Source organism: Colletotrichum navitas, assembly GCF_030913465.1.
Source record: "Colletotrichum navitas strain CBS 125086 chromosome Unknown LY79scaffold_106, whole genome shotgun sequence".
NCBI lineage: Eukaryota > Fungi > Ascomycota > Sordariomycetes > Glomerellales > Glomerellaceae > Colletotrichum > Colletotrichum navitas.
In genome coordinates, this window is record NW_026850652.1 from 95,957 (window position 1) to 117,517 (window position 21,561).

At 56.3% G+C, this 21,561-nt stretch overlaps 7 protein-coding genes across 7 annotated transcripts; 2 read left to right on the forward strand and 5 right to left on the reverse strand.

Annotated features, from left to right (window-relative positions):
• Nucleotides 1-1,329: 1,329 nt before the first annotated feature.
• Nucleotides 1,330-2,572, reverse strand: LY79DRAFT_527043 (NAD dependent epimerase/dehydratase; the record flags this gene model as incomplete). The annotated part of the gene is made up of 4 exons (XM_060555892.1): nucleotides 1,330-1,649; nucleotides 1,698-1,820; nucleotides 1,876-2,253; nucleotides 2,320-2,572. The coding sequence occupies 4 exons, from the start codon at nucleotides 2,570-2,572 to the stop codon at nucleotides 1,330-1,332; spliced, it is 1,074 nt and encodes a 357-aa protein (XP_060408474.1).
• Nucleotides 2,573-5,028: 2,456 nt separating this feature from the next.
• On the reverse strand, nucleotides 5,029-7,136 carry LY79DRAFT_570007 (vacuolar protein sorting-associated protein). Its single transcript, XM_060559111.1, has one exon. It carries the CDS (start codon nucleotides 6,688-6,690, stop codon nucleotides 5,071-5,073), a length of 1,620 nt encoding a protein of 539 aa, XP_060408475.1. The 5' UTR covers nucleotides 6,691-7,136; the 3' UTR covers nucleotides 5,029-5,070.
• A 1,060-nt stretch (nucleotides 7,137-8,196) lies between these two features.
• Nucleotides 8,197-9,405, reverse strand: LY79DRAFT_527045 (uncharacterized protein; the record flags this gene model as incomplete). Its single annotated transcript, XM_060555893.1, has 2 exons — nucleotides 8,197-9,207; nucleotides 9,262-9,405. The coding sequence occupies 2 exons, from the start codon at nucleotides 9,403-9,405 to the stop codon at nucleotides 8,197-8,199; spliced, it is 1,155 nt and encodes a 384-aa protein (XP_060408476.1).
• A 357-nt stretch (nucleotides 9,406-9,762) lies between these two features.
• Nucleotides 9,763-11,803, forward strand: LY79DRAFT_570010 (imidazoleglycerol phosphate synthase). Its single transcript, XM_060559112.1, has 2 exons — nucleotides 9,763-10,105; nucleotides 10,180-11,803. The coding sequence occupies exons 1-2, from the start codon at nucleotides 9,983-9,985 to the stop codon at nucleotides 11,716-11,718; spliced, it is 1,662 nt and encodes a 553-aa protein (XP_060408477.1). The 5' UTR covers nucleotides 9,763-9,982; the 3' UTR covers nucleotides 11,719-11,803.
• A 589-nt stretch (nucleotides 11,804-12,392) lies between these two features.
• Nucleotides 12,393-14,011, reverse strand: LY79DRAFT_45053 (ornithine decarboxylase antizyme). The gene is made up of 3 exons (XM_060553185.1): nucleotides 13,598-14,011; nucleotides 12,805-13,370; nucleotides 12,393-12,734 (listed from the first exon to the last, which is right to left on the reverse strand). The coding sequence occupies exons 1-3, from the start codon at nucleotides 13,700-13,702 to the stop codon at nucleotides 12,527-12,529; spliced, it is 879 nt and encodes a 292-aa protein (XP_060408478.1). The 5' UTR covers nucleotides 13,703-14,011; the 3' UTR covers nucleotides 12,393-12,526.
• A 2,414-nt stretch (nucleotides 14,012-16,425) lies between these two features.
• Nucleotides 16,426-18,658, forward strand: LY79DRAFT_594379 (yippee zinc-binding/DNA-binding /Mis18, centromere assembly-domain-containing protein; the record flags this gene model as incomplete). The annotated part of the gene is made up of 2 exons (XM_060561678.1): nucleotides 16,426-16,448; nucleotides 17,788-18,658. The coding sequence occupies 2 exons, from the start codon at nucleotides 16,426-16,428 to the stop codon at nucleotides 18,656-18,658; spliced, it is 894 nt and encodes a 297-aa protein (XP_060408479.1).
• A 514-nt stretch (nucleotides 18,659-19,172) lies between these two features.
• On the reverse strand, nucleotides 19,173-20,656 carry LY79DRAFT_527034 (peptidase family M20/M25/M40; the record flags this gene model as incomplete). Its single annotated transcript, XM_060555890.1, has 2 exons — nucleotides 19,173-19,353; nucleotides 19,407-20,656. 2 exons carry the CDS (start codon nucleotides 20,654-20,656, stop codon nucleotides 19,173-19,175), a joined length of 1,431 nt encoding a protein of 476 aa, XP_060408480.1.
• Between the last annotated feature and the right edge of the window lie 905 nt (nucleotides 20,657-21,561).

The following is a 21,561-nucleotide window of genomic DNA, read 5'->3' on the forward strand; positions in this document are numbered from 1 at the left end:
CGGTGCGGTTGCGGGCTTCGCTACCGCATGGGACTCTTCAACGTCTTGCGATGGCGCAACAGCTGGGCGGTCGAATGAGAAGCCCTCGTGGTGTAGTTAAAATGGTTAAGGTGGAAAAAGGCAGCGTGCGGCTCAGCCCGGCGTCGACTACGGCGGCGGTGGTGGGGGTTACGGGTTCTATCCAATGGAGGGGCTCCGATGATGAAGTTTTGATCACGTCGATATTGGAGAAGGGGGGGGAATCGGATGGGGATCGGACGTTTCCGAGCGAAGTGTTCTAGAATGCGACAGGAGAGAGAATGGGAGGAGAGAAAGAGAGATGGAGGTTGGGAATAGGATATAGTGATTGCACAGTTGCGAAGGGCGCGGGGGATGTCGAAAGCTCGGTATCTGCGGTCCAGGTGGGGGTGAGAGGCTTAGTTAGAGATTTTCTCGGCCTATTCTCTTTTACTGGAATTTTTTCCCGTATTTTTTTGCGCGGGTTTTGCCTGTACTCTGCGTCCGACGCTGGGCGGGTTCGCGGGAGAGCCGACGATAGAGGGGTAAGATGGAGGGGTTGATTAGAAATCACATGTCGTTGATTATAGGCTTTGTTGGGCTAAGGGAGGGGCTTGTCAGTGTTATTTTTGTGCCTTTTTCACTTCCACTTTTCTTCCACTTTTCTTCTTCTTTTTTTCCCCCCCCTTCCTCCTCTTTCATCCTTTTCAGCCCGGGAACGTGGGGTTGGCTGGCTGGTTGGTATAAAATGATTCCGGTGGTCGGAGGAACCGATCAGCTTCGGAATGAATGCGGCAGCTGCCATGTGCTGTTTGCTTGGAAGACGGCCTCAATGAGGCTGGTTCATCACTCCGGAAATGTTTCGGTCGTTGCCCGGCATCCGTGCTTTGGGATCTGCACCTTTTTAACTCGCTGCAGATGTTGCGCATCCCTGCAGCCCAAGGCTTAAGTTTGCTTTTGCGCGCGAGGTTGCATCTGCCTTTCCAGCAGCTAGTCTCGCTCCGGTACCGGCAAGCTCCCTTTGGGTGAAGCGGGCTTTTGATAAGGTTGAACGTTAGATTTCTTCATCAACCACCTTCCCGTTCCCCACTCGTATATCAGATATACCTAGAATCTGGGTCCATCGGTGCATCGAGGGGCTTCTGGTCCTACGACGAAAGGCGGCATCCTGGGACTTGAAGTCTTGCTATGACACAGTGTCGGTGTTTCTTGACAAGTCGCTCTCGCCATGATACGGTGAAAGCACAAAATATGTATGTAGCTGACTTTCTGTAGTGTTTCAGTGTGCCCGAGTGATTTGATACCCGAAAAAAGAGGATGTCCTCCTACATCTCACAATACCGGTGAGGTTTCGACTTTGCGAAGGCTCTCCGTGTTATTCAGGACGCTGTCTTCCAAGGAAATCCATCCCGGACGACCCATCTTCTTCAACAAATTCTCTGCTCTGCCCCTGGGCTCGATGGTGTGCAAATACTCAGTGCCCTCAAAATCATCACCGAATGAACGATCGGGGTTCTGCTGACGCAGGATAGCCAGCACTCTATTCCAGTTGAACGGCTCTGCAAACGCAAAGATGCGCTCGTCTTGGACCTCTGGTAGGACAGCCGCCGCAACGTGAAGTACGCCGGTATCCTGTACGTCTACAAAGTAATCTAGCTAAAAGTCAGTACCGAGACGAGGGTTCCCGGGTGGGGTCTTACAAGGTACTTTGACGCCTTCTGGGATCTCAACACCTTTCCAGAGGCAAGCTATGAGTCCTGCACTCGTGCGATAGCCCTGGTTTGCCACATCGAGGCACTTGCCAAAGTTTACGTTCGGAAGGACTGCAAGAGTCAGTTTTACCCATTCAACAAATGGAGATTGGGGACAAGTAGGTACCCGTATTGACAACTAGGTCCGGGCGTGCGTGTCGGTGTTCTTTGTGATAATCCCACACCGCCTTCTCAGATTCGACTTTGCTGGCACTGTAGACGATTATGCTGCGGTCCGGTGTGTACGGCGGAGGGGCATACGCTAGCTCGACGGCATCCGCGCTCCAAGTATCGTGCGTGATGACATGGGGTTGTTGTTTGTAGGTCACGGGATCTGCGGGGACGACCGCTACCGAGGACGAGGTCAAGACAAAGCGTCTGACGCCGGGCTCGGCGTAGGCTGCCTTCAATGCATTGAGGGAGCCTTCAACGGTAATTGGGATAACCTCATGCGGATTAGGTGTGACCCTGACAACAGCAGCAACGTGGATGAAGGCCGACGTTCCTGTATTCACAACATGGTCAGCGATGGGTTGTCACCTGTAGAGGGACGTGTTGAACGAGAATGCACCTTTCACCACCTCATTGTATGCTCCTTCGGTAGTCATGTCCGGAACTGAGACGAGCTCGAATCTTCCCTTGCCGTACTTGCCCTCAAACAGGTCGCAGAGCCAGCCACTGCTGACAACGTCACGAACGGTACCGCGAACATTGTAGCCATAGTGAAGAAACTGGTCTGCAACATGCGAACCGAGGTAACCATTGACGCCTGTGACTAGGACGAGTGACCCTCTAGGGATGGCGGGATTGGTAAGGGAAGCCATGGCTGGATGTCGACGGGGTAGGAATGCGGTAGTTTGATTAGGGAGGATGAACTGGTTCGTAATATGCTCCGAAACTATCTTGCAACTCTGGGGCCTCTTATTGCTTAGCATGAATTCGGACGAATTCGGACGACTTTAGACGGAGATGTCGGAAACTTTGCTGGGCTCAATCCTGCAGCAAGGATTATGAAGACCACCCCACACAGATCGTCCGTCAATCAACCGCCACTAGAAGCGACCTGCATGCAGCGTTTCCTTGGCTGATTCGGAATTCTCTGGTTCACTGGCAGAGCGGGGGAACGAACGGTGGCAACGACTCTGGTCTTGTCCGCTCCATTTTGAGTAAAAGAGCGAGCTCGATGTGCAAACGAAGGTCATTGAAACCGCTACTTACATGGTTTAGATGTGAGCGATGACGGTGAGATGACCCAAGGCGGTCTCGGGTTTAGGCCGTAGCAGGTCTTGCATATGGGATTTGACTGAACAGAAAAGGGCGGAGCAGAAAAAGATACATTGGTCTATCGAGATTGCTGTGAGTTGCCTCTCTCTCCTCTCCCAGATATTCAAAGCAGGTCAGGCGTATGTTGGTATTTGCCTCATCGTCCACCGGAGCCTCGGAATGAAGAACATCAGAACATGCTGTAATGCATAGACCCCAGTATGTCGTGATTTCTTATTATGGACAAATTCAACCCGAATGGCCCATCGCTTATGAAATCCTTGTTAGGTTGCTCCTCGACATCAGCTATTTTTATGTAGTGAGCATTGTCGAATGCCGCAATATCAAATCATGATATACATGACTTTCATCTTCGACAAAGGTTTCAATAGCGTCCATGGTCAGCTAGTCTCACACAGATCCTAAAGCCCGCTACGGATTTAAGAAGTGAAGGCAGCAAGGGACCATGATACTTCCTCGTCACTTGGTAAGATGGCGGACTTTCCGGCCGAGTAGTTGAGATGACCTCAATTGAAGCTAAGAACGGCTAACCTTGGGATGGGCGCCAGGATACACGGTTTACTAGTTTAGTGTTTTGGTTTTTGTCGATGAAAACAGGGGTTGGGGCCAGACCACGAGCCAATGCAGGGAGTCGAAGATAATAACATATTTCCTACGATCGACTTCATGATCCTAATGGACAGCAAGTCAGCATTTGCTAGAAACGCGGTATGCCCTGTGCCGTTCCCAAGTTGCCCGAGTGACAGGATGCATATCGTTGCCGTTGACGATGGCTCGTAAGACGACAAATGGACCCATGTTCAAGAAGCTTTCTAGTCTAAACCCCATCGCTCTACACTATTAGCCAGCATGATACCGACCACGCAGCCGCATTTGTAGCCTTTGCAGTAGCCAGCAAGGAAACGGTCGTCATCATCGGCTCTGGTGCCATTCTGGAGCGAAACTCGTCCAGAAACATTCTCAGTCCCTTTTCCAACACCCAAGCTGCTGGCCGGATAGCTCCATACATCTCATTCTCAATTGCCTCTGTGCACAAAACGGGGGCATACCGCGAGCGGCTCAGTCAAAGTATGGATTCATCACCGCTCTTCCAGATGCCATCTCTGCCAGCCGACGAGAGGCGATTCAGGACCACGCTCACGCTTCCCCCGCCCCCTCTTTGGGGAGTCAAGCTTCTCGACCAGGCGATGCCGAGAGGCGTAGTGTAGCTTACGCTGGGCCTCTTGCGTAAAACCGGCTGGCGCCCGGGATACCAGAGCGGCAGCGCAATCCACAACTCGGCCTCGAGTGACAAGACCACAAGACGGCGATGAGCCCTAGGCGACCGGACTCTCCACCCCATGTTGATGGTAATCCGCGCGGGAACAGCCAAGTCGTGCTGCATAATGGCCGGCCCCGTCTGGCTGCGATGCTTCCAGCCCCTCTCACTCCCTGCATCACAAGCAGGAACCTGAGTAGCCTGGTCGTCTTTGCGACTTGGTTTCAAGCATGCCCTTACTAGTCATGCCTTCTGCGTGCAACGCGACTAAAAAACGTAATAACACAGGATTCCACGAGGGCAAGGGGCATGTCGAGTGATGTGATCGGAACGCCCCCCACATAGGTAAAGCCCACTCAAACGGCCGGTGGCCTTGCGCATGAGCGACGATAACTACCCGTTCTGAAGGCGTTTGCAAAACAAAAGTCACATCAAATAAATTAGGCTGATGAGGCGGAAAGCCGAACTTTGAAAGGTCATCTAGTTGGAAATATGGTTTGAGGGTATCAAGACCAGGCTAGTCCAAGAAAGCACCACAAAACTCCAATACCCGATTGCCCCAGCCGACGCCCCCGCCCCTCCTCGCGGTAGGAGAAAGAGTATCTATATGTAGCCATTGAAAGAGCGCCGTTGCGCGCTTGGTTCTTGTAAGGGAAGAATGTGAGCGTAGGACAGCCCCTGTACAGGTTCCTTTCTTTCACGGTTCCTTTGTAAAAAAACTAACCCCCCCCCCCCCCCCCCCAAAAAAAAAAAAGACTTTGCCTATCAACTCCGTCATGTCTAACCGTACCACGTCTGCCCAGGCTTTAGGCTGTTGAGAATCCGGCAACGCCTGGTGATGCACAGCTTCTCCCGATCAAGACGCTTGAACTTGGGTCCCAGCGGTCCAGAGACGTAATGATACTGGGCGAAAAGCCGCCATTGGCGCATGTCGGCAAGGCTGTAGAGCTTGTCGCCCCAAGGGCCGGCATAATGGAACCAGGACGTTGGCGCGTCGGGGTTCTCCGCCGTCGGGACTAGACTGGTGGGGTTTTCCTTCCGGTGGCCGCTAGCCACGTCGACTTCGCCGTCGAAATCGAGATCGAGGTCCTCGTCCAAATCCTGGGCGTAGTCATACCAGTACGTGTAGGCGTTCTTCGCCGGGTCCCACAAAGGACCCTTGTCCGTGACGTCCTTCAACATACCGAAGGGTAGCACGTAGGGGTGGTCGCCGGCCTGCGCGTACATGGCGTGAGATCCGACGGCGGAGTAAATGACAGGGCGAAGACCCCGCTTCTCAACGGCGTTGTAAGTGTAAGCCTGTCCGCCTTCGTGTTCGGAGAAGAAAATGCCACGGGGAACACCGTTCTCGAAGCGCATCATACAGTGCTCCCAGTCACCGACGTGGTTGCCAAACCGGATTGTCAGGACGGTCTGGCCCAGATTGTACGAGTAAAAGAAGAACCAGAATGCGTCAACGATGCCGGAGCCCTTGTCTACGAGAACGAGGACGGCGGGGGCCTTGGAATAGCCTTCCTGGTTGGGTTTGTGAGTCGGCGTATCGGGTATCGGTTTTTGGTCCTGGTCTCGGCGACGGAGGTGGAAGCCGCCGGTGCGAGCGGATGAGGGAGCAAATTGTGGAGCTAGGCGACGAGGGTCCGAGATACGGTTGACAGGATGATCGCGTGATACGTCGAACCAAGTCGTATCTTCTGTGGGAGGTGGTGGGTGGTCAAAGTCCTCGGACGGACGATCGTTGTTGTCGTGGCCACTGTCTCCATCCTCGTCCCCCTCGTCGTCCCATGGCTCGGGAATACCAACGTGGCTGTGCAGCCACTCGGGTCTCTGCTCAACGTCGTCATCGCTGGTGAGGTAGACCATGCCGTCCTCCTTGTTGAGTTCTTGCAGGTCCGACAGAGCGAGAGAGCGGTTCAAGGCCTCTTCTTCCAAGTAGGGCGTCATGTGTCGAATATGCTCTGCAATGTCGGATGGCCAGAAGTTCTCGCCCGAGTAGAGGTGAACGAGCGGCGCATACTCAAGAACATAGTTGGGGATTTCTTTCAGGATCTTCCGCCTCTCGTCTTTGTCGTCCCGCGGCGAACGCTTCTGGGGTGCTGTTTCCCAGCCGGAGTGTCGTCCGTCGAGAGACCTCAGCTCTAGGCGCAACTCACCCGCGTCGGAATCGTTATGAGGGACGAGAAAGGCGGGGTCCCAGGAGAGATGATGGATACCGCAAAGACTCAGCCATCGACATGCCTGGCGGTCGAGCCAGTAGGGACTGCTATTGACCCATCTCCTGTCCTCGCGCTGCTTAGCGGGGTCCGGCGGGCTTGGGTTGAGGTATCGAGGCAAGAACCATGCTAGGAACGAGACGGAGGCCAGGACGGCACAGAGGATAGTGATGCGGCGCAGGTAGTACATTGCAATGTTGGTGTTGGCTCCAGGCCTCACAGTTGAGGAAATGCTTCGTAAAGGGATGGGCAATCGAGGGACTGGGTCGTGTCGACAGGTAAAATGGTGTTGACGGCTACGGAGGCCGAGTGAGGATAGCTCGGGGGGGCTTCGGGATGCCGGCACGTCTTGTGGAAGCCAGCGGTGTCTCGTACAGCATCACCAGTTGTGAACCGCTACAAAGACGTTGGAGGTGGGAAATGCGGGCGGATATGCATGGTCGAAGGAACGCTGAGGCCCTCTGGACGGTGTTTGGTGTGTTTTGTCTCGACTCGATGAAGAAAAGTTTAATGAGGGAGAGGGCGAGGAGGAAAGGGAAGGGGCTGCAGCAAGCCTTGGGGTTGGGATTTTGGACGGAACCAAGCGGATGCGCGGGCGACGGTGAGAGAGCGACAACGGAATCAGGGACGGACGGGAGTGGGCGTAGGGATCATAGGGATTGGAGAGGGGGGCTAGATGGACGTCCCATTAGCCGGATACCGTCGATGCGGCAGCCCGCCACCCGACCAAGGCATAGGTACCTAAGTATTCCCTGAGCAAAGGGGAGGGGTGGGAAGGTACACGATTCTCTGCGGGACACGCACCGAAGCAGTAGGTATCTCCCTCCGCGGCTTGGCAAGGAATACAGCAAGGCGACAGGTACCTTATGCAGCGGGTTCAGATCTGCGGGACCAACCAGAACCCTGCAGGTTCCCAGTACAGAGTGCAGATACCAGGTATGTATGGCTTGTCAGGCCCCGTTCGCCGCAGAGTGTTTGCAGTGTACCGGTAGCAGCCAGGCGACCCCTGTGACCATCACGAGCGATGCTCTCCATTCAATAGTAGTAGATCGCATGTCAGCTGGCAGTGGGTGCACGGGTGGTGCGTCGAGAGTGACACAGCGGAACACCTTGACACACGCTGCGCTTGAGCGTGGTCTTGCCGGTATCCGCGAACTATTATGTAAGTAGTGGAAAATGTTCCTTTTTTATTTCTTTTCTATTTCTTTTTCTTTTTAAGGGTTTGTTCGTTCTATCTTACGTTCGGGTAATTCCCTCGTTCTGGCAGTGAATCGATAACCGACCTTCCAGTGCGTGCGCTTCTTGTACAATACAGAGAGACAGGCGATATGGTGCTACCTAATGCATACTACGTAGGTGCAACCGTTGCAGGCCCTACACCGTTGAGAGGTTTCCTGCCGACTCAACAGTTTCCCTGACACTCACTAGCCTGACCACATCATGCCTCCGTGCAGGTCTGTCGCCAAGATCATGTGCCATCCCAGGAGTACCCGGCAACGCGCGGCCCTCGAGCCTCATAATGCCATCATGCAGTTTCAGTGTCCCTATCCGAGGCATTGCCTTTTCGTCTTTCTAGCTCCAACTGGCCAACTTGGTGCTGGACTTGGATCGCGAGATCAGTCGCGGGGTGAAAAGCTTATGTGTGGTAGATCAGATGTGCCTCATCTTCATATCGGAGGCGTGTTCGTAAGGTTTCCTATTCCAGGTCCCCACCATCATCGTAGTCCTCGCTGCCGTCCTCGCTTCCGTCATCCTCGTCGTTTGGGCCCGCGACCGTGTCCGCGGTTTCGCTCCGTCCACCCAGGTCTGCCCATGCTGTCGGCGTTGGCGTAGACAAGGCTCCGTCTCGAGGGCCCGCTGCCTCGGCTGAGTCGCCTGGCTCTGCTTTGCTTTCGAAACCAACCTCCATCGCCATCGGGCCACCTCTCCCGCGGACGCCGCCGCCGCGGCCCCGACGTTTCCTTGCCTGGTCTTCTGGCAACGGTTTCCGTCTTTTCCTTCGACTGTTCGTGCCCTCGTTGACCGGCTTCGGAGCCGCGTGCGCATACACCGTCACTTCGTCCTTTTCGCCCCTTTTGACTTTCAGCGCCATGAGGTTCTCCAGAAACCTGGTTTGTCGCTTTCGCTCGCCCGTCTTGTCTGCTGTGATGGGGATATGGATCCCATGTTGCCTCCTGATCTCCTTCAAGGGGTCGTCCTTGGCTGCCGCCTCATGCTTCGGTTCCAGCCGCCTCTCCGTCGTATTGATGCGCGACCAGCTGGCTGCGAGCATGTCCACGCCACCCGGGAGATGCCGAAGAGCAGGGAGAGGGTCTTGATCGTCGTGTTCTGTGAATATGACCTCTGTGCCTAGGTTGCGCGCCCACTGCCCCTCGAAAACCTTCCCCTTGTATGCGAACAGGGGCTTGTCCGAGTGCAGGTCCAGAATCTGTATGTCGACCGCCGGCTCAGACTCAAAGTCGGCGTCGAAACCGTCTGTGTTCGGTTCAACCTGGCCTTGGTCCATGTCTTCGTCTTCTTCGGGCTCGGCCGCGGGCTCGTCATCGTTCTCATCGTCTGAGAGGATGCGGTGGTGTTTTGGCTCGTCGGGTTTCCGGTGAGGGCCAGCCCAGTGCTTGTAGTGGTATCCTCCACGACCGGAAACCGGTGCGTTTCGCTTTCGCCGCAGGAGCTGGGGGATTGAGAGGTCGACAGTCAGGTAGTATGTCTGGGATGCGTCAGCAGTTAATCCTTCTAACCACGTTTGTCACGGCAGCCCTACCTCGGTCTCAGTGGTCGAGTATTCGTATTCCCACTCCGATTCATCCCCGTCTTCGGACTCGGTGGGTGCTTTGAGCGGCTGGTCCGCAGGCGCAGTCGCTGCCACCACTGGCGCGACTGAGGAGGTTGGCGCGTTGGTGGCCATGTTATCGCGTTCAACTTTGGAAGAAGGCTCCGGCCAAGGGATGAAATTCGTTCATTGAGTTCGACTTGGGGAAAATTGCGGATCTAATACAACCAGCAAGATAGGTCATACATAGAAGGCGTCAAGGAGCTCCCGTTTGAATTGCCATGCTCATCTTGAGGAGGACGGTTATAGTATGGGGGAACTTTTGAGGAAGCTCAATCAGATTGATTGAAGCAGATTTCCTGTTCCAGGCAGATTACGACAGGGCAACGGTCAATTGGACAGGGGAGGGGGGGTTGCCTCTCGGGGTTTGATGCGGGGCACACGCCGTACGGTCCTCACATCACAGTTGTTGCTCACAACCCCTCTGCCCCGCTATCGCAAGTAAATTTCCCCTGCAGTGACTCTCAAGAGACGGGCGAACTAGCACATCCCATCCTTTCTGACTCACAGATGGTTCTCGTCCAGTCCTCGACAAGTGTCAATTCTTATAAGGGCGCATTCGACTTATTCCAAAGCTCGAGTTGTATTACCGTCCATCTGTTACACCTATACCCAGCCACACCCCAGCCGATCGAGAGCCAGCCTGCCCACCATGCCAAAGGTTCACCTGCTGGACTACGTCGCGGGCAATGTTCGCAGCTTGGTGAACGCCATCGAGAAGGTCGGCTACGAAGTCGAGTGGATTAGGAAACCTGAAGATGTTCCCTCAGCGGAAGTATGCCATTGAAGATCGGCATCTCGCAGATCAATTGTCCGAAGCTAACCAACGCCTGCTCCCCCCTCTCCCAGAAATTGATACTCCCCGGTGTCGGCCACTTTGGCCACTGCCTCTCCCAGCTCTCCCAAGCCGGCTTCCTCCCCGCTATTTCCGCCCATATCGCCTCCGGCAAACCCTTCATGGGCATCTGCGTCGGCATCCAGGCCCTTTTCGAGGGCTCCGCCGAGGACCCCGACGTCCCCGGCCTCGGCGTCGCAAAGGGCCGCCTCGACCGCTTCGAGTCCTCCGACAAGTCCGTCCCCCACATCGGCTGGAACAGCGCCAACACGGGCGGCGCGAGCCTCTACGATCTCCACCCGGAATCCAAATACTACTACGTCCACACATACAAGTACCCCTACACCCGCGGCGACCTCGAGGCCCAGGGCTGGACCGTCGCGACGGGCACCTACGGTGACGAGACCTTTGTCGGCGCCCTCGCCCGGGGCAACATTTTCGCTACGCAGTTCCACCCGGAGAAGTCGGGCGCCGCCGGCCTGCGCTGCCTCCGCGCCTTCCTCGACGGCTCCGGTGCCGCGGCCCTCGCGAGAGGCGACGCCGTCGTTACGCCCCCCGCCGCCGCCGCCGCCGCGGTCCCCTTCCAGGACGGCCTGACGCGCCGCGTCATCGCCTGCCTCGACGTGCGCACCAACGACCAGGGCGACCTCGTCGTGACCAAGGGCGACCAGTACGACGTGCGCGACAAGGGCGAGGGCAACAACGTGCGCAACCTCGGCAAGCCCGTCGAGATGGCGCGGCGCTACTACGAGCAGGGGGCCGACGAGGTCACCTTCCTCAATATTACCAGCTTCCGCGACTGCCCGCTGGCCGACCTGCCCATGCTCGAGATCCTCCGGCGCACCTCCGAGACCGTCTTCGTGCCGCTGACCGTCGGCGGCGGCATCCGCGACACCGTCGACACGGACGGCACAAAGGTCTCGGCCCTCGAGATCGCCACCATGTACTTCAAGTCGGGCGCCGACAAGGTGTCGATCGGCTCCGACGCCGTGCTCGCGGCCGAGGAGTACTACGGCGCCGGCCGCAAGCTGTTCGGCAACACGGCCATCGAGCAGATCTCCAAGGCCTACGGCAACCAGGCGGTCGTCGTCTCCGTGGACCCCAAGCGCGTCTACGTGCCCAAGCCCGACGCAACGCGGCACAACATCATCCGGACGGCGGCCCCGGGCCCCAAGGGCGAGGAGTACTGCTGGTACGCGTGCACGATCAAGGGCGGCCGCGAGACGCGCGACATGGACGTCGTCGAGCTCGCGCAGGCCGTCGAGGCCATGGGCACCGGCGAGATCCTCCTCAACTGCATCGACAAGGACGGCACCAACAGCGGCTTCGACCTCGAGCTCATCGCCCAGGTCAAGGCGGCCGTCCGGATCCCAGTCATCGCCTCCAGCGGCGCCGGGCACCCGGCGCACTTCGAGGAGGTGTTTGCCAAGACGACGACCGACGCCGCTTTGGGTGCCGGCATGTTCCACCGCGGCGAGTACACGGTGAAGCAGGTCAAGGATTTCCTAGCTGATAAAGGGCTCAAGGTAAGGCAGTTCGAGGAGAGTATATAGACCACGCCACAGCCACAGCGCGAATAATCAAGAAATCTTCACTAAAAAAAATCGAGACGAATATATCAGCACGATATCTGGGGGAAAGGTATATATGAAAAAGAACCATGATATTATTTTTTCCTTCTCCAAACTTATTCAAACTTTCTGATTTCAGTGACATGCAAAGCCTGCAAAGTTACAGTTGCGACGCGTGCACACGCCCTACTATGGAGATAGGATGCATCTCTCCTGGCCGGCCCAAAAACCGTTCCATCCCTATACCCCAAGCGAAGGAAAAAAGAGACAAGAAATGGCCATCCTGAAAAGCAAACCTCATGAAGTGATCCAAGTTTAAGAGAAGTCCCCCCCCCAACCGGCAATGACGAACTCCATGGCCAGATGAGGAAGAGCGAGGGGACCGGAAACAGCACCCCCCAACGGGTTGACTCTCGAATACAAGTACAGAAGGAAGAAAAATGCCAGAAAAACACGAGACTGAGATTCCATTTCTGCTTGATGCTTTTGTGACAGTTCCCCCTTTTCCCCCCTATGTTCCATGCTGGTCGTGTCCTCAGTCCCGAGTTGTTTCTGTACACACAAAAAGAGAAGAACGGAGAAAAGGTTAGACAAAAAAACCACTTTTGCCAAGAACACAAGGTGTGGAAGCCGAAAAGGCTGACAAAAGCAGAGACGTGAACCGTTAGAAAAAAGGGGAAGACCATGGACGAAGCCCAAAGGCAAAACCAAGAGAAAACTCCAAAACTACCTAGCTTATGAACTCAAAGGATCCCAAGACAGAACGCGAACGGACGAGGTCCGGGTAATGCTAGATCTCCATGCTCATAAACAGCCACTGGTCACTCGTCACGTCCACGTCGCGCGCCCAGTGATCCAGTGTCGTCAGCTCGAAGCCTACCCACTGCAGGCTCTTCATCAGCGACTTCGCGTCCTCCTCCTCGATGCCCCGGTCGATGCAGATGACCAGATGCTGGCAGTTGAGGGGTCCATCGACCAACTCCATCAGCGCCATAAGCCTGGGGGTTATGTCAGTTGCAACACTCGGGAGAAGGAGAGGGCAAAAATACAAAACGGGGGGAAACATACGCTGGCTTCAGGTCACGTCCAATGACGTTTCTGTCAAATAGTGCGAAGAGGGACCTTTCAGTCCCGTCGTCCGCCACAAAGGCCCGGAAGCTCGCACCGCCGGCAAAGTCCCACACCTCCAGCCAGGCCGTGGCCGGGGTCGGGGCGGAAGACGCCACGGAGTTCCCGTCTGCGGTCCCGCACCGGCCCCCGAAGGGATGCGGTTGGACGGCGAGGTCCTCGTCCGGCGGTGGAGTCTGCAGCATTGTTACGTTCGTGCTGCCATTGTTGTTATTGTTGTTGTTGTAAACACCCTGATGCAGGCCGGAGCCACGGGGGCCAGTGTCCGTCTCACCGCGGAACACAGCCCTCATGGACTCGCAAAAGAACCTTTCACATTCTTCCCTGATCGAGAGCGCCGCCCCCCCTCGACGGCTAATTCGCTTGCCTGGCACGGCGTCGCGACGCTTGCTGCTGGCCTTGGGAAGCAGCGCGAGCTCGTTGGACGCCGTGATAGCCGCGAGGGGGGGACTTGACGGAGGAGATGGTAATCCTGAGGAGGGGACCTCAGGAATACCACTCGGCCCCTGTTGATAGCACAGGTTAGTCTCTCGGTGTTTTCAGAGTCTTGGGTTCGGCAGCGAAGATGCACGAGAGTGGGGATGGAGGGGAGGGAGAGACAAGAAGCCGAGCGATCGGCGTTCTGTCTCGAGATTGAGGCTGAATCCTTGCGTGGGGGGAAGGGGTATAGCCGCGATCATGTGCCGTGGAATGGAAGGCCGAAGAGGGAGGGTAGTGGGAGAATGTCACGTACCTGCGGCCCCCGTAGTGCAGTAGTGGAGACCGCGAAGAGTCGCGGCGGAATCGACAATGTAGCAGCTGGCGAGGACATTGGCCTGACGGACAATGGCCTCACCATAATTACTACTGGAGTAATTACTCTGCTGATTCATGGGCGCCATTGCGATTGATTTCTCGGGGGTTGGTTGCTAGACTCTGTGGTGGTTTTGATATAGGTGATTGAGTCGGTTCTCGGGAATTCGGAACCGTTCGTCGATGGGGGCGGTGGTTGGTGGCCGACTTTGTTTTTCTTACTTTTGAAAAGTGAGGCGGATTGACGTAGCGACGATGGTGAAGGTGGAGTGGATTCGAGAGAATTGGGGCTCCTGCGTGCGTTGTTTAAGCTGATGGAGGCTGGGATGACGATGGAATGCTTTGGTGAGTGAGGAAGATGCTTTATCGTCTTGGTTTTTTTTTGTTCTAGTTGTTTAGAAGACGGCGGTTGTTGCGGGTAAGGCGAGATATATCAGCGGTAAAGCGATGGAAAGATAAGGAAACGGGACGAGGAAAAGGTCAGCGCGCGGGCGGTCGGTGAATAAAAAACCCAGCAGGACAGCCGAATTGCTCAGAAGTGTGGAAACCTCTAGGGTGGCGGAGAAGACAACTTTAGGGGGACTACGGTGCAGCAGGCTGCTGGTGCAGCGTAACTCACAGACCAAGCCAACACTGAAAGACCGACCGCCCAGCAGGGGCTTGCCTCAAAGGTGGGAGGCGCGCACACCACCACCACGATCCCCCCCCCCACAAAAGCCCAGCAGTGGACCACTCAAAACAGTCATGTTAAGCCACGGCTCTTCTCCACCCTTCCTTTCCCGCGGCGGACCCATGTCTTTTTTCTCCAATGCACACGCACTTTCGTAATGTACGGGGACCACTAGGTACTGTAGGTAAGTACCTAGTTTGGGTAGTAAAACGAAACTCTCGACTCATGCTTCGGCGTCTGCATGTCTGCAGTCTACTCAGATCCCATGATCAGGGACCCCTTTCCTTCCGCCATGGATCAACATAACGCAGCAGAGCGTTTTGGGGAATAACTCCAGTGCAGCTTGCTCATTGTTTCCTTTCTTACTTGGAAGTCTCGGCAATTGGAGGAGTGCCGAGAGGGAAGGGGCACTGGCCTTGGGTAGGCATACATCGTACGAAACCGAAACCGGCTGGAGCCCATGGCGCGCCCTCCATGTTGCGCATCCACACACTGTCGAGCACGTTTTCTCTTGGGCTGCATTGCACTGGCCTAGCGCTCAGCTTTGCCTCTCCGAATCACAGCACCGCAAAATGTCTGGCTCTTAGAGACATCCCACCCTATGCCTCACCTCTAAGGATGCCTGGACTCCAATAACTCCATGCCTCTCGCATTCTCCCTCAGCTGCTTCCGGGCGGCCAGCAAACAGGAAAAGTCGGGTGGACGCTCTCAATCCGGCTCCGACGGCGCGGTGCTTGGCACTCTGGACATGCTGGCTGCGGGCGCGCTTGCCAATGGAACGAGGGCTGTGGGTCCCACCTCGCAGGCTCGCAGGCACGTGGACACCTCCAAACCCAGCCCAGAGACCATGCGCCATACAGTATCACAGTGTTTGCCTCCTCTCTGCTCATGGATCCCACAAGAATGAGTAAACGCAGTGTAATCCTTTGCTTCTCGTGTCCCGAGCTGTTTGTTTCTTCTGAGCTGCACGCGGGCTGGGAAGGTCTGACCAATGGACCTCCGAGGCCAAGAGCCAGCCAGCCAGCCATCCATCACCGCATCGTTGACAGGTAACATAATCGCACAAAGACATTGGCACCGCCAGGATAGCCAAGGGTTTGGCTGTCAAGGCCGGCATTCCATCCCTAATCTCGAGGCGCCCTTCCCTTCGTCATGCTTTTATCGGAGACGTCTGCCTTGTTGCGTATGACTTCGAAGGCCACTCCCGAGCTTTCTCGGCCGCCCAATCGCGACAGGCCATGGCCGCCGGCTGAAAGAAAGACCCAGGAATTGGGAAGGATGCCATGTCAATCACCAGCATGCCATAGTAACGGGTGGAGAGTGAGGTGCTGCAGGGTTGGGGTCCGTGTTTCCGTTCGGGTCACTTGACGGTTTCTTTGCGTGGCAGTTCCCCTCAACATTCCTGGGTTGCGAGTTATCGCCCAGGGTCCGCTCGCTCGTCGTTGTAATCATTCGACGTCGCATCGATAGATATTTCCCTTGTCGACGATGGTCTGATTGATTAATGCATCATCGTCACCTAAGAATAACCAGGCAGCTATCGTGTCATTCATCTTTCTCAGCTGCACGAGGCGAATGGCCAAGTAAGAGAAGTGCGCATTTAGGGGCTCCGGTAAAAGAAAATGGCCAACCAGCTCAGCAGCCACCAACACGATGCCGGGCCATACGATGATCCTCGCTCACCGAGCCCGCCGAGCGATCTTCCCGCCAGATGGGCAACTCCATGCCAGTTCTACTTTGATAGAATAAAAATAAAAACAAAAAGCCTCGGCAGAGTGAGACATGACTTCGATCCCCGCATCCAGCATCAAATAGCCTCGCAATTCCGAAACAAAACGTCGCTCATTCCAGCAACTTCTATGTGATTTTGCTTTTTTCTTTTTTCAGGTTGACTTGCCTTTCTGTACCCGCCGTCTCTCATCATACTTTTTGCCTCCATGCCACCTCCGACGCTTCCACACCTCTTTCTTGCGCTTCCCACCCCCCAAGAAAGAGGTGTGGGATCCCTCCCAACGGTCGTTGGGAGGGTTTTGGACGACCCCTCTGACAGCGACCAAGTGAGGCGATCATCCACGCTTGTTGGTCCAGTGACACACCACATGCCACATACAGCAAAAGGCAAGTGAGTGTGCTCCCACCGTCCGCCCTTCCCCACCTCTTCCTGCCTTTCTTACCGGCTCACGCTCGTGTTATCGATAACGTCGGGCTGCACCGCAGTAGCTTCGAGAGGTGGGGGAATGGGAACGCTACCTACCTTACTGCTGATCGCCTATCTGGTGCAATGAGATCTCCCCGCACCTCCGAAGGTCGTGTCATCTGAGACGACTGGAGTGTTCTCCTCCAAGACACCCTCGGCTTTTCACTCGCATCTCTCTCTCTCTCTCTCTCTGTGAGAACTTGAGGAGAAGAAGGGGGGCGAGAAGTGAGGCCGTACAAGCACAACCCCCCGGCCCCTTTCTTTCATCAACGATTTGCGCCTTGAATACGTATCTCAGTCCCGATATTTCATGCTTATCTGCAAGTTCCGGCCATGCGTCGTCGTTCCTCACCGCACAACTGGCAACCGGGGTTGGGGTTGTTATCGCACAATGGCATAGCGATAAATCCAGAGAATAAGTGACGCTCGAAATGTTGACTCTGCCGCCACCTTACAACAGCTACACCAAGACAATTCTCTCCCCTCCCTTCCGCCCCCCTCAATACCTTACCCTTCCTAGCAATCTAGGTTCCATCCCCAGTGTAAAGTGTAGTCAGGCTCCTTCAAACCCGCCGTGTCTGCTGTCTTGTGCCGCATCCTTTCCATCCACTCATGTCCCCCTTCTCCTGCTCCCAGCCTTTCCTCTCACCCAGCCCTCCCATCACACGGAGCACCACACGTGCATGACCTTCCCTTCTCCCACGCCCTCCAAAGCTCAGCCCCCTCTCTCCGACCGCGCGGAACCCAAACACTCTGTGCAGAAGGAGGAAACAAAAACTCTTTTTAGCCTTGTCGTCCCAAGGAGAAACGCGCCTCTGCTCGCCTTGAACCGTCCAGTCACCCTGTGTGCTCACTTACATCCCACCCCCCCTTTTCCCTTCCTCTTCTTCAACCCTCGAATCTGCCAGTTGAAGAATCATGGTTGGGCCCTCCACGATCGCCGTTGCCCACTTCCACGTCCAATAACTCGTCAAACGTAGCGCATACGCTGAGCGGACTCCCTTCACAACAAAGAAACGGAATATCGCTTTCCGGATCGGGCACCGGAGACAGAAAGGCCGCTGCGCCCTTACCTCTCCTCTAGTTAATAAAAGAAAAGAAATCCCGTCGCGATGGCGCCCAGCATCGTCGTCTCCCGGCCCACGTTCCCGACCTACCTCCTCCCCAGCTTCAACATCCCCTTTCGTCGTCGCGCGCCCGCGGCTCCGGCGTCCGCCTCGAGTCCGCCCTTGAGCCCGGACGCGAGCCAGGTGCCCTCCCTGAGCTCATCGCCGACGTCCTCGACGACCGATGAGACCGTGACCCCGCCAAACAGCCCCCCGCTGCCGCCGTCGTACCAAGATGTCATAACCTCTCCCGCCACAGCGGCCGCGGGCAGTCCCTCCGTTGCAACGGCCAAGTCTGCGAGGCCCGGGACCGGCCGCCCTTCCCTGGCGCGCACCCAGCCCGACACCCTCCGCTGCTCGACCTGCTCCTGCGACGTCGCCTTCTCCTCCCAGATCGTGAGCAAGGGCTTCACGGGCCGCTACGGCCGCGCCTACCTCGTCGCGCCGACCCCTCCCCCCTCCGCGCCCGTATCAGGCGGCGCCCCTCCCGCCTCCAAGATCGGCAACAACGGCCCCGCCGGCCCCGGCACCCTCGCCAACGTTCGCATCGGCAAGTGCGAGAACCGCCAGCTCGTCACGGGCTGGCACGTCGTTGCCGACATCACCTGCGTCCTCTGCAACGCCAAGCTGGGCTGGAAGTACGTCGACGCCAAGGAGCTCAGCCAGAGGTACAAGGTCGGCAAGTTCATACTCGAGGTCGAGCGCGTCGTGCCCTTCCGCAGCTGGGAGGACGCCCCGGCCGACGGCCACGGCATCTCGGAGGACGGCGGGGAGGAGGGGGAGGAGCAGGAGCAGGAGTCTGAAGGGGAAGGCGACAAGGTGAGAGATGGCGGCAGGCGCCGGAGCGACGATGCCGAGTCCGCGGAAGCCGCTGGCAAGGGGGGTGAGTCGGACGGCGGCGAGGAGGTCGACATCGTGTTCGATTCCGAGGACGAGGACGACCTCGAGGACCTGTTCTCCGGGAACTGGGACCCGGAGGTCGTGGCCAAGAGGCGGAGCCGCCGCGTGACGACGGCGCGGAAGAAGTAGTAAGCTTCGAGGAAGCTGCGATACCCTATTCCCTTATCTCACTTATGTCACAAGATATCCCCCAGCCACATTCGGCTTCATCTTTGCATCCGGCGGTTCCTATTTTTATTATTTTTTATTTTTTATCGATGGGCTTGCTAGCACATGAGGCCCACAATTAATAACACCACGACCTTCAAACATTCAGTATGACACCGCACGATATAATACCCCCCGCATCTAGAGTCAATCAAATGGAGCATGTTCGATACGACTTTTGCTTGGGTATTTTGATTACGTGACCTATGATTTGAACACCGCAGTAAATACTCGGGGCACATCTGCGACAACCTGAACCGGCTGATGGCCTACTGCTGCGCTATGTTCGCGCTTACAGCATGCCGGCATAAGCGGCCCACAAGCCGAGCGCAACCGCCATTGGCTAAATGAGAGAGCATCTGACTCTATGTACATGCCCCGAGTCGCGATTCCTAGTTCATCTTGGTGTGGGATCTTGCCACAGTTAAGTGTCCACTTATGCGGTGGGCTCCTCAGCAACGTAATGCAGGTAGGCGCCAAGGAGCTTGATGCCCTCGATGTAGTTGCGCTTGTCCAGCTTCTCATTGATGGAGTGAGCGCCGTCAGTGGAGCTACCCATGGGCAGGAGAAGGACGTTCTTGCCAGTGGCCTGCTCGAAAGTGAGGGTGACAGGAATACTAGACAATCATGTTAGTGACTACACGTAGGGCGCAGGGTGTAGATTCCATACCTTCCACCTTCACGGGTGAAATCGGGCTGCACGCCCCAGACGCGCTCAGTGGCCTTGGCGGCGGCAGAAAAATTCCAGTGCTTGGGCGAGGCAACCCACCACTTGCCGGTGTGCTGAGCCCAGACCTTCATGGTGTTCTTGCTCTTGAGCTTTGCGAACTGCTCATTGACGTACTTGTAAACAGCCTCGTTGGTGGCATCGATCTCCATATTGGGCACGGTGCGGATGGAAAACTTGCCGGTAACCTTGGCGGGAATGACAGTCTTTGCACCAGGGGCAGAGAAAGCACCCTCAATGCCGTGGACGGAGAGGGAGGGGTAGCGCCATCTGGCCATGAGGGTAGACTTCTTGTCCTCGAAGATGGTGGTCTTGCTGCCGAGTGACTCCTGGAGAGTCTCCATGGTGAAGGCAATGCCGTCGTAGAGAGTTTCCTCTTCCTTGGTCACAGCAGCAACCTGCTCCATGATGCCAGGGATCTGGATCTTGCCGTCGGTATCAACCAAAGAGCCAAGGACACGAACCAAGTCGGTCATGGGCTCTTGGGCAGTACCGCCAAAAACACCACTGTGCAGATCAGCACCGGGGCCCGAGATCTCGATGGAGTAGTAGTTGCAGCCGCGGAGACCGTAGGTCAGGCAAGGCTTCTCGGTTCCGAGCCAGTAATTGTCAGAAATACAGACGGCGTCGGCGTCAGCGAAGTACTTCTTGGCCTCGGCGTTGATAAGGTCGTCAAGGCCCTCAGAGCCGTACTCCTCCATGCCCTCGAAGCACATGAGAAGGTTGACGGGGAAGTCGATACCAGCCTTCTGGTGAGCATCGATGGCGTTCAACCAGCCAAGCACGGGTCCCTTATCATCGGTGGCACCACGACCAAACATCCTGCCCTTGTCATCGACGGACAGCTCAAAAGGCTCGGTCGCCCAGCCGTCTGTCTTCTCGGCCGGCTGAACATCGTAATGGCCGTAGACCAGGATGGTTCGCTTGTTCTTGTCGCTTCCGTATCTTCCAAGGACGACGGGGGGAAGCTGCAGGCCAGGCTTGTCGGGCTGCTCGCCGAGGGCTCGAAGCTCGACAGATGCACCGAGGGCCTTCAGTTCGGCGGCGAGCCATTCACCCATCTTGACGACATCGGGGCGGCGCTCGACATCAGCAGAGATGGAGGGGATCGCAACAGCCTTCCGGAGGCGCTCGATAAAGTGGTCGGCGTCGGCATCGACCTGCTTGAAGTAGCCGTCAAGTTGGGGGGCCATCTTGCGAGCTTGGTGGGCTTGTATTGTTGGAGAGAGGTAATGACGGCGAGAATGAGATATCGACTGCCAGTAAGGGAGGGTCTTGGGGTATGTAGGAACAAACTTTCTAGCCGGTTGAGAGCGGGCAAGACCTGTGAACAATGAGGTGCGGGGCATGACGCCGGACTGGACCTTCTACATCGGGCGTAATAGAGCTGACCAGATTTCTGCTGCACCGGGAGGGACCAAGTATGTACCACCACATGCACCTACCCACAGCTGCTACTCGGAATGGCGGGGTTTTCTCAATGCGCGCTTCGGCAAGCAGCGGCGTATCAGTAGTGTAAGAAAGAGACGCTTGTTGCGAATGCAGTGGAGACGCTAGGACAGAGGCTACTTTCACGTGAGTGATCGCGTGACTGATGGGAAGACTGAGAAATTACGCTAGTCCTTTCTTCAACGGATGACTCAGCTTTTAGCTTGATGGCCGACACGGAGAAACTTTTGCTTAGAAATTCCGACAGCTCACGTGCCATCCGACGCGGCCCGTCCAGGTTTGTGCTAGAATCAGGTGGCAGGACTTGAGTGGGTTCCAGCACCTCTCTTTCTGCCTGCAACCAAAGCCGGCTGGGTATATCTCTTCTCCCCCCCTTTGCATTACTCCTCTTTTTCCTTCCGAGAACATCACAACCACCACATCGATTCCTTGCTGACTCCTCGACCGCAACATCGCGCCTTGCTTCGATTCACTCGCTCTTTGTACGGCTGTGCGACCCCCTTCGCGACTTCTGAGCAGACGACCAAATATTTGGCACTGCCACCGACAAGCGACGCAAGTGCCCGCTCAGCAGGGACCGTTTTCCCTCATCTCCACGCTTACCTTCTCCGGATACAAGAGCGAACTGCGATCGCTTTCACATCGAACG

What these genes read in the sequence shown, in the direction of transcription:
- LY79DRAFT_570007 (XM_060559111.1), bottom strand. Translation starts at nt 6,690, where the DNA reads ATGTACTACCTGCGCCGCATCACTATCCTCTGTGCCGTCCTGGCCTCC.
- LY79DRAFT_570010 (XM_060559112.1), top strand. Translation starts at nt 9,983, where the DNA reads ATGCCAAAGGTTCACCTGCTGGACTACGTCGCGGGCAATGTTCGCAGC. An exon ending in AAGATGTTCCCTCAGCGGAA is followed by an intron (nt 10,106 to 10,179) that starts GTATGCCATTGA and finishes CCCCTCTCCCAG; the next exon opens with AAATTGATACTCCCCGGTGT.
- LY79DRAFT_45053 (XM_060553185.1), bottom strand. Translation starts at nt 13,702, where the DNA reads ATGGTGAGGCCATTGTCCGTCAGGCCAATGTCCTCGCCAGCTGCTACA. An exon ending in CTGCACTACGGGGGCCGCAG is followed by an intron (nt 13,371 to 13,597) that starts GTACGTGACATT and finishes TGCTATCAACAG; the next exon opens with GGGCCGAGTGGTATTCCTGA. An exon ending in GGACGTGACCTGAAGCCAGC is followed by an intron (nt 12,735 to 12,804) that starts GTATGTTTCCCC and finishes CATAACCCCCAG; the next exon opens with GCTTATGGCGCTGATGGAGT.